The 11,167-nt window shown below is 36.2% G+C and overlaps 1 protein-coding gene and 1 pseudogene across 1 annotated transcript; both read left to right on the top strand.

Annotated features, from left to right (window-relative positions):
- Positions 1-3,014: 3,014 nt before the first annotated feature.
- LOC120281354 lies at positions 3,015-4,857 on the top strand (annotated as a pseudogene).
- A 4,645-nt stretch (positions 4,858-9,502) lies between these two features.
- On the top strand, positions 9,503-11,167 carry LOC120279949 (crocetin glucosyltransferase, chloroplastic-like). The gene has a single exon (XM_039286634.1). It carries the CDS (start codon positions 9,613-9,615, stop codon positions 10,933-10,935), a length of 1,323 nt encoding a protein of 440 aa, XP_039142568.1. The 5' UTR covers positions 9,503-9,612; the 3' UTR covers positions 10,936-11,167.

Below are 11,167 nucleotides of genomic sequence, written 5' to 3' on the forward strand. Positions count from 1 at the left end.
GTTATTGTTTAAATTGAATGCTTTCAGTCGACATCGCGTTGAAGATGGGTACCTCTCGGTCATCTGTTTAAACATCTTTACGTATTTTTCTTAAACACCGTTGTCGTTGTTTAAAAGAGTAACTTGAGTAGTGTTTTAACTTTTTTTCTATTGTTTACACCGTTGTCATTGTTTAAAGAGTAACTTTTTCTTAAACACCGTTGTCATTTGCTTTAAACATATTTACGTATTTTCTATTGTTCTGATAGACGTTCTTTTTGTTTCCCACATTGTTTGTTTTTACTAGGTCTATGTTTAAATTTCGGGAGTTCGCAGTCAGAATAAGCTTGTTTCGTTTTTATTTATAAAAGATTTACAACATTTACAACATTTACAACGTCCGCTCGGACTTTGGACACTCACGACTCGACCCTCGTGATAATCGAAACAAAGTGTCCAGTACATTCGAATGATCACGATGGGTCAGATAACATGCGCATCAACTTCAACTCGCACACCGTCTGACATTAAAAATGTTAAACAACACACATTCATGAAAAGCGACTATTAATCGATGCATCAGTGGTCGGACTTAAAGCGAAGATCCCGATAGTTAAACACAAAAGCGTAATAGTTGTACACCGGCGTAATGTTCTTAAATGGTAACAGAAAGTCTCAAGTCGAAAGGATCCTCCGCCTTAAAGGATGTTTCCTGATCTCCTCCTCGAAGAATCCTCCGCAATCACGAAATCACGTGAAAAATTTCTTTTCTTACCCAAGTCGAAATGCTCGCTAATTGCTTGCCCGTCGCCCACCGTCGAAGAATCCTCGCATTCGAGCAATTATGAGAGCATTTCGACTAAGCGAGAAAAGATAGTTTAACTGTTGGCGTGATTGCGCTAAAACGATTCTCAAGATAAGGGAAGAAGGTTCACAAACATCCTTTCGAGATAGAGTGGTTGTCCATGGGAAGAGGAGGACGAGGAGGAGGAGGAGGAGGATGATGAGGACGACGGGGAGTGGTTGTCCGTGGGGAGGGTTCTTTTCCGCTTATTTATGGTGTGAATTCCATGCGCGGTGACTCTTCATATCCAGAAAAAAGTTAAGCGACGATGGCCGACATTGATCGATGAGAACGAGCGGTTGTTAGGAAAATTATGTTACCGCTGCATAAATTTTAATGTCGTCATTAATTCTTACTGCACGGGATACCATAACCTTGCCACACGCCACGTCACCGCCAGATGAATTCGGATCGAAACGAAAAGATCACCGTTTTACGCGAGACTTTGAGAATTTACACGTTAATATGAATAGTTAGTACATGTAAAAGACAACGTTAAGCGGAGATGGGAAGTATTACACGGATATGATAATTATTAAACATATTAGTAAAATATTTAAACGTTAAACCAAGTGAAAGTCCCTTCGAAAAGGTTGAACACTGATGTGATTTGGTGCTTTCCTTTCCCACCATTTTCGCGCCAAACGGATTTCACAACACTGGACCCATTTGAAAGTGAGCGAGTGGGAGGGTAAAGGGAAGTTAAACACTAACGGAAGGGTGTCCGGGTGTGCAAAAAGTAGGAGGGTTTTTGGGAAGTTTTGAAAATTACGAGGGGTGAACAGTAATTTTCCCAAATGACAAATTAAATATACATGAAGAGATGAGAGTTCATTTTCGCCTTTTCACCTCCTTTGAATATGTATTTTTTTTAAAAAAAATTAGTTAAGCAATATTCATTAAGATAAAATATTTTAAAATAAAAAAATACAAAACTATCAGTGAGAACATAAAAAAAATTCCAAAAGATAAAGAAAGAGAGAAATTTCATAATCCATGATGAAAATGCATAACAAATAAAATAAAATAAAATAGAAAAATAATGACAATTGAATCAATAGTGTGTAAGAAAAAAAAAACAAAATGAAATATATCTGATGACACGTCACAATTTACATTAACTTTAGCCAACGCTAGTTTATAAAATTTATATGCTACCACAATTCACATTAATCCTAACCTACGCTAATTTTATAAGATCTAGATGCTAGTGTTATAAAATTTATATATTTTGTAACAATATCTATTAAGAATCTATTTTTTATAATTTATATCAATATTGTTTATTAATATACACACTGAGATTAAGCTAAAATGATTAGAGTTTCAAAATTACAATTGAGAGATAAGCTCACAAATTTGGTTAAGCTAATTGAAAATTTTTGTAAATTACAATCATAATCATAAGTAAATACATGACTGAAAAAAAGAAACTCATTTACATGATTCAATAAATTTCTCAACCATGGAAAAAATATACTTCACCATTTTTAGATTCACAAAATGGTACTTCACCGTTTTTAGGTTCACGAAATGGTAACTGCTTTTAAATATGATGTCAAAAGCAGATTTCACCTATTTAAATGTGATATCAGAAGCAGATCTCGCATATTAATAATGTCTACATATGATTAGGATACAATACTTTGTCATGTTGCAATAAATAATTTTGTCTCCGCATTAAGTAGGCAACATTATCAAATATTCAAATTTTATTCACACCCTCTCAAAATCCATACTTTAATACGATCAATGCCAACCACCTCTGCAAGAAAATTAAGCCAACATGGATGGTTATTTTTTTTAATTATATAATTAAAAAAACTTGAAATATTATACAGTACCCTCCGTTTCTTTTTATATTTCGTAATTATACAAAAAAACTTAAGTATTTTATAAAATTTAATAAAAAAAGTATTCATAATTTATATATTCACATTTTTTCTCATTATTAATTCCAATAAAAAAGTTAAAAAATAAAGAATATAAATTTATGACAAATAAAAAAAAACCGAGAGAATATATATTTATTCCATGCATACTTTTATACATGGCTATTTTTGATTAAATAATAATAATAACAAATAAAATTAAAATCTCCCTAAACATTTAGCTTTTTTTTATGTTATGTTATTTATTTATTTATCCACTAATATTGTGCAATTAAAATGACAGTGGTAAAGAATGTGTATTTAAATTTATTAAGTTATATTTGAGGCATAAAAATATTTATAATAACACTAAACATATTAATTTCTCAATCTTTCTAAGCTTTACCAAAAGAGTTCATCAATGGCAGAAAAGAAGAAACAACACCACTTTTTATTAGTAGTGAATGCTTTGCAAAGCCATATAAATCAATGCTTCAACCTCGCCAAACACCTCACAAGCTCAACCGGCGCTGCCGTCACGCTCTCCACCACCGTCTTTTTCCACCGCCGTATGTTCCCCTCCATCTCCGAACCCAGCCAAGAAGTCATCGACGGCCTCATCACCTTCAAACCCTTCTCAGATGGCTTTGACGTCGACGGTTACCAACCTGGATCCATGGATCTCAAGGAATACCTCGCTGCCTTTAGAGCAAATGGTCAACGTGGCCTTTCCACCCTGGTGAAAGATCTAGCTGCTGGTGGCCGGCCGGTGACATGCATAATAAGAGCTCCGTTTTTAGAGTGGGTTGTTGATGTCGCCGGCGAGCATGGCGTTCCTTCAGTTCTCTATTGGATACAAGCCATCACCTTGTTTGCCACGCACTACCACTTCTTTCATGGCTTTGAGAGTGTTATCCGAGCGCACTCCGGTGACCCATCATTCACTATCCAGTTACCAGGTTTACAACCACTCCAAATCAAAGACCTGCCAAGTTTCCTCACTGAGACGTCTGACAACTCACCGTACACTTTTCTTGTTGATTTCTTGCGAGAGTTGTTTCAAGTGTTAAAACGAGATGTAGCTGTGTTGGTGAACAGTTTCACTGCTTTGGAGACTGAAGCCTTAGATTCAGTTCCTGAATGGTTGAAGGTGTTCGTTGTAGGATCATGCACTTTGGCTGGCCCTGGAAACATGTTTAAAGAGGATGAAAACGAGTACATGGAGTGGCTGGACACGAAGGAGGAGGGATCAGTGGTGTATATATCATTTGGGAGCTTGTCAGTGATGAAGAAGAAGCAGATAGAGGAGATGGTGAAAGGGTTGAAGGAGAGCAAGAGACCATATCTATGGGTTGTGAGAAAGGATAACAGAGAGAAAGAATTAATGGAGATTGAAGGAGAAGGAGATCAGGATGGTAATGGGATGATGGTGGAGTGGTGTTCACAAAGTGAAAGTATTGGCTCACAAGGCGGTCGGATGCTTTGTGACGCACTGTGGATGGAACTCAACGTTGGAGAGCTTGGCGTGCGGCAAACCAATGGTGTGCGTGCCACAGTGGACGGATCAAGGGATGAATGCGAAGTTGGTGGAGAGTTCGTGGGGTTGTGGAATGAGGAGTGATGTTGATGGTGATGGTGTTGTTAAAGGGGAAGAGCTTGTGAGGTGTTTGGAGTTGGTGATGGGGGATGGAGAGAAGGGTGTTGAGATTAGGAGAAAAGCAAAGATGTGGAAAGATAAGGTTTTTGAGGCTGTCAACGAAGGAGGGTCTTCTCAAGTTAATCTTAGGGCCTTTGTTGAAATGTTCAACGAACAGTAGTAGTTGGGAATCATATGTTTATGATAAGTTACGTCTGCCGTACGTCATCTGATTGTGATTTGGTTTTGCATGAGTTGGAAAAATGGCGATACTGTTGAAGGGTGATTTTAAGCTGCTAATGTGACAGCCAAGCCTTAGTTTGAGTGTCAGTCAAGAGGTTACATGTGTGAATCAGTCATATTTAATAAGTCTTTATGTGCGTCTATAGTTTGAAGTTAGAGTTTCGATCTGTATAACGTGTCTTCAGTTAGGTTTTATTGGCTGTAAAACCTGATTAAAAGAGGCATGTGTTTATGTACTGTTTAAGCTTGTTATTTAGTGAAGTATATATGAAGGTTATTTAGTATGTTGTATCATTTTGACAGAATTAAATTATCTCTTTGTTTATCATCCACTTAAAATATTAGATACGGCCAACGGCCATTTGGTCTATTGGCATCGGGTTCTTTGCGTAGGGTATTCACCTCGAGTATCGAGCGTGGTTCCCCGAGTTTGATCCCCATCTTGCGCAAGATGAAGGCACGATTCAGTGGTGATCATTACTCCTCCACGTCTTCGTACCTGGGTTCCGGCGCTTGTTGTCTTTCTAAATATATATATAGATATATATATATATACACGTCACTAGTTTTAGTGTCAGTTTGCAAATGGATTTAATTGTTTGGAATGCTTAATTAAAACAAAAGGACAAACTAAATTTGTATGACAATCATTTGTGTAAATTGATTTTGTTTGGAAAGCAGGAAAGGGAGATAAAAGGAGAAATACTGAAAAATGAGTTTTCATAGAACCTTTCATGCTTAAATGGATACGAGGAGTAGCGATTGGCTGTCCAAAAATAAAACAAAAACCACAAAACAATCACATAAATGTATCAAACACATGGCAAGTTCGACGTGGAAAGCTGCTTCACTGAAAAACGATAAAAACCACGTGACCTCTTTATGAATCATTAATGGCTACAACAAATGCATATATTCACAAGCACACATGAAGTCATGAACAACAATGATAAAATGAAAACACAAGATTATATAAAAAGACAAATTTGGGTTACAGTCCTAGCAATAAAAACTTGACTTTCCTAGTTTCAAAAACTAATCTCTATAGTTTACAATATACCTCCAAACGTTTTTTAAAAGTTAAATAAAAAATCAGCCAAATTAGATCATGCATGAATGTTCTTCTAGCTGATCGTTGAGTTAAATCAATTAAATTTGTCAGTGCAGAATACAACATAAAACAACTTTTGTTCAGAATGCTTTAACACAAATAATAATAATAATAATAATAATAATAATAATAATAATAATAATTAATCAGCCATTAAAATTAGATCTCTACTATTTAAAATGAAGAACAATAAGACAGGAAGCATACTTATCAAAAATCAATTCGATCAAACTACAAATGATATTTTGATTGCTAAGTTGATAAAATTTGTTTGTAGAATGAAATCTCTCAAAAGTTTTTTTTATTTTTAAATTAAAGTGGCTAAAGGGGGCTTAGCGGGAAGAGAGTTGTACCATGAGAGAAGCAAGGGGGTCAACCTGCTTCAAATATACAACATGGATTCTGACAATGGAGTTGGACCCTCATGTCGATCCGAATGAATCAGTCTTTCCACAGAGGTAAATCTTTGCCTGCTAGGTAAGAGTATAGCAAGTTACAAATTCTGTCTCGGTAGGACATGTATTTCTATTACTATTAAATTAATAAATGAAATTAATAAATGAAAATGAAGTGAAGTAGTTAATGGTGGGGTTACCATTATCCTTTTTGTAGTGACAAATCTTGTAGTCCTAATCAACCGACTTCATCGAAAAAGATTACTTTTTTTTGGGCCAAGAGGTTAATAATGAGGTCTCAAATCAACTTGTTGGTCTCATGGTATACTCAATATAGAAGATGCTACTAGGAATCTTTATTTGTTTATAAACTCTCCCGACAGATGAGTAATCCCAGGAATGACCATTATTTATGATACCATCTTCTTTATACTTTTACATACAATTACTTTTATGAAATAACATATGACCGCTATTCTACATGTCACACATATCCAAAGAGTTGAGGTGAGGTGGGAAAATAAAAGCAGGTTAAGTATAAAATATTTATTTGATATTTCAACAAATTTACTAAAAATGATGACATGCTCTAATTGCTGAAAAAAACATTATTAAAATCTTAATGATTTAACATAATATAGTACTTACAAAATTTTGGCTTCCTCCGCGTTTAAGAAGGGAATCCAACCCAACAAATTTGTAGATTTGCGTGCAGTATGTTCCTTCCAAATGTTGAATCATGTCCAAAGATAATCAAAGCCATTATTCTTTTGTCCTCTATATTATTTTATATAAAAATTATTTTAATCAATAATTTAATACCTTTTAATAGGAGAGAGATAGTTAACTACTCTCTCATATAAAGGTCCGGAGTTTAACTTTTTTTCAATTCCAGATTTATTACCTTATCCACATATTTTTTAAAATTTTAATAATTAAAAAAATTATAAAAAAATAAATAGAGAATAATAAGTAGTATTTTGAAATTAAAATTTAAAAACAAATCCTATTTTTAAGGAGAGGAGCTAAATTGAGATATTTTTTTTTAATGTTGTCTTTTAAATCAACTCAAACAAAATAGAAACAAGATCCTATGACAATGATTATATGAAAAATATTGGAGTTGATACATCAAATTGATAAAATTCGGAGAGATTTTCTTTGGAAAGGCCCCGATCTGGGACCCAAAGGAGTCAGATTGATTGCCTGGAACAGAATCACCAGACCGCGGGAAATGGGAGGCTGGGGAATCCTTAACCTTCAGACCTTCAACAACGCTTTACTAGGAAAGTGGTGGTGGAAATTATCCTACAACCCAAACAGCTGTTGGGCCAAAATTGTCCATGCTAATTATTCTATAAATGACACTAATGGAATTCTTTCTCACATTCCTCCCAGAAATAAATCCTTTTTTTAGGCAGGAGTGACCTCCACTTTACCCTCATTCCGGTCGTGTATCATGAAAACTATCAGAAGTGGTTCTAACACTTCACTTTGGTCTGATCGTTGGCACGCTGGAATCTTACTTAAAGATTGTTGGCCCGATCTCTTCCATGATTGTACTGTCCCTTGGATTACCATCAGGCAATTCTCCCCAGTTTCTAAACAATCCTGAGCTTCTATTCTCCACTTCCACCCCTGATATGTTAACTGCTCTTCTTGAAATCATCCCTGACTGTTCTCATATTCATGATGACATCCACACTTGGACCCTTGAAAAAAAGTGGCAAGTTCACAGTCAAATCCTTTTATAATTTTCTCATTGATGGTGGAATACGCAGCCCGCTTTACCCCCTTTTCTGGAAAAATCGTTGCCATAGCAAAATCACTCTTTTCTGCTGGCTTGCTAGGGAGGACAAAATCCTCACTCTAGCAAATCTTTTTCAAGAAAGGTTACAACTTTCAAAAACTCCATCGATACATGTGTCCTTTGCCACGGTGCCTCGAGAATCTTCAACATCTTTTCATCGACTGTGTTTTCTCCAAACACATCTGGGCATTTTTTTCTCAAATTTTAGAATTACACTCTCTTCCACAGACAATTCCCTTACTGTGGACCAATTGGATACCATCCTTAGCACCTCAACACCGAATCCTCTGGGATCTCACTTCCCGTGCAATATTGTGGAACGTTTGGCTCGAAAAGAAACAATCGCGATATTTCATTTGATCGCATCTTCGCATCTCAATATTATTTATACAATCGCTAATATGCTTCTCTCTTGCTCTCTACAATTTGCGATAGGGTTTCAACAAAATCTCAATGAAGCATCACAGAAAATCAAGCTCTCACTCAACTTCTATAGCGCTAGAATCTCTAATCCTACTAGCGGCTCCGACCACAATGCAGCCCAGGAGTAGTTCTCCTTCTACATTTCTAGACAGGCCTGAGATGCCAGACGATATCTTCCGCCTTCTTAGACTCTTATTTACTTTCTGCTTCCCTGTTTTTAGCTGTACTATGTTCCTCACTTCTGGTGAGAGGACTTAACTATTTGTACTTTTATCTTTTCTTTCAATAAATCAGTGGTTTATCCACTCTTTTTTCAAAAAAAAAATAAAAAATTGACTCTATAATATTTAGAGATTGTGACAAAATATTTATAATATTGTTCCAAATAAGATAATCTCTTAGGTTTAGAAAGTATTTTAGTGTGTAAGTTAATAATTAGATGAGGTTACCAACAAACTTAATTTGCACACCAGTCCAAACTCAATTTGAGCTCGTCATTAAATCCGTGCAAGGATGAGCTTAGTTCTTTAGGTGGGTATGCTCACATATAACAAAATTCGCGAAAACAAAGAAAGATTATTTTTTAATTTTAAGTTTTAATATAATTACAGTTTCAAAATTACAATTGGTAGTTAAGTTTACAAATTTTACTAAGTTAATTGAAAAATTTTACAAGTTCCAACCATAATCACATATATACATAACCGATTAAAAAAACTCTTCCACATGATCCAATAAATTTTTTAATTTTAAAAAATATCGATCATCTCAATTTTTTTATAGGTTAAATAAATTATTACAAAATATACATATTTTTTTATTAATATCCATAGTCTCGATCTCCGTATGGTGGCAATCTGACTTTATTTTCAAAATTATCAAATGGTACTTTAAGAAGTGATGTTACATAAAGACCTCGTCAATTAATAATGTGTAAACGTGTTCCAGGCTTCAATACTATTTCACGTAGCAATAAATAATTTCGTCTCCAGATCAGTTAGACAATTTGATCAAATATTCAAATCATGTGACTAATAATATTTAGACATGGCCTCAAAATCCACATTTTGCCACAATTCCAATGCTGACCAAATTAATCAATTCAACACCCACTCCCACAAGCAATACTCCCAACAATAATTTAATTTTTTTTTTTTTTTATTATATATATTTTTTAATTAAAAAAATTTACAAAAGAAAAAAAATATCTATATATATACACACACAAACACACACACAAACACCATGTTATTTCTTAATCTCTCAAAGTGTCAAGCTGAGAGTTTGACAAAGTTCATTAATGGCAGAAAAGAAGAAACAGCACCACTTGTTATTAGTAGCAAGCCCTTTGCAGAGCCATATCAACCAATGCTTCAACCTTGCCAAACACCTCACAAGCTCAACAGGGGCAGCTGTCACCTTCTCCACCACCGTCTACGGCCACCGCCGTATGTTCCCGTCCATCTCCGTACCCCAGCAAGAAGTCAACGATGGTCTCATCACCTTCAAACCCTTCTCAGATGGCTTCGACGTCCATGGCTACCAACCTGAATCCATGGATGTCAAGGAGTATATTACTGCCCTTAGAACAAATGGTCAACGTACCCTTTCCACCCTGGTGAAAGATCTAGCTGCTGGTGGCCGGCCGGTGACATGCATAATAAGAGCTCCGTTTTTAGAGTGGGTGGTTGATGTCGCCGGCGAGCATGGCGTTCCTTCAGTTCTTTATTGGATACAAGCCGCCACCGCGTTCATCACCTACTACCACTTCTTTCATGGTTTTGAGAGTATCATCAGAACCCACTCCGTTGACCCTTTATTCACCATCCAATTACCAGGTTTGCAACCTCTCCAAATCAAAGACCTGCCAAGTTTCCTCACTGAGACGTCTGACAACTCACCGTATGCTTTTTTTATTGATTCGTTTCGAGAGTTGTTTCAAGTGTTAAAACGGGATGTAGCTGTGTTGATGAACAGTTTAACTGCTTTGGAGACTGAAGCCTTAGCTTTAGTTCTTTCTCAAAGGTTGAAGGTATTCGCTGTAGGATCATGCCCCTTGGCCAGCCCTGGAAATATGTTTAAAGAGGATGAAAAGAAGTACATGGAATGGCTGGACACGAAGGAGGAGGGATCAGTGGTGTATATATCATTCGGTAGCTTGTCAGTGATGAAGAAGGAGCAGATATTGGAGATGGTGAAAGGGTTGAAGGAGAGCAAAAGCCCATACCTATGGGTTGTTAGAAAGGATAACAAAGAGAAAGAATTACTTGATATTGAAGGAGAAGAAGGAGATCATGATGGAAATGGGATGGTGGTGGAATGGTGCTCACAAGTGAAAGTGTTGGCGCACAGGGCGGTTGGGTGTTTTGTGACACACTGTGGATGGAACTCAATATTGGAGAGCTTGGCGTGTGGTGTACCAATGGTGTGCGTGCCACAGTGGAATGATCAAGGGATGAATGCGAAGTTGGTGGAGAGTTTATGGGGCTGTGGAGTGAGGAGTGAGATTAATGGTGATGGTGTTGTTAAAGGAGAAGAGCTTGTGAGGTGTTTGGAGTCGGTCATGGGTGATGGAGAGAAGGGTGTTGAGATTAGGACAAAAGCCAAGTATGTGGAAAGATAAGGTTTTTGAGGCTGTCAACGAAGGAGGTTCTTCTGAAATTAATCTTAGGGCCTTTGTTGAAATGTTCACCGAATAGTAGTTGTTTGGAATCATATGTTTAATGTGTGATAAGTTACGTGTTTTGTCTTCTGATTGTGATTAATTTGATGACATGCGTTTGGAAAATGAGCGATACGTCCCTATTTTTAATGTCAGCTTGCAAATGGATTTGGTTCTTTGGAATGTTTAATTA

The sequence above is a fragment of the Dioscorea cayenensis genome, chromosome 17 (assembly GCF_009730915.1).
Source record: "Dioscorea cayenensis subsp. rotundata cultivar TDr96_F1 chromosome 17, TDr96_F1_v2_PseudoChromosome.rev07_lg8_w22 25.fasta, whole genome shotgun sequence".
Lineage (NCBI taxonomy): Eukaryota > Viridiplantae > Streptophyta > Magnoliopsida > Dioscoreales > Dioscoreaceae > Dioscorea > Dioscorea cayenensis.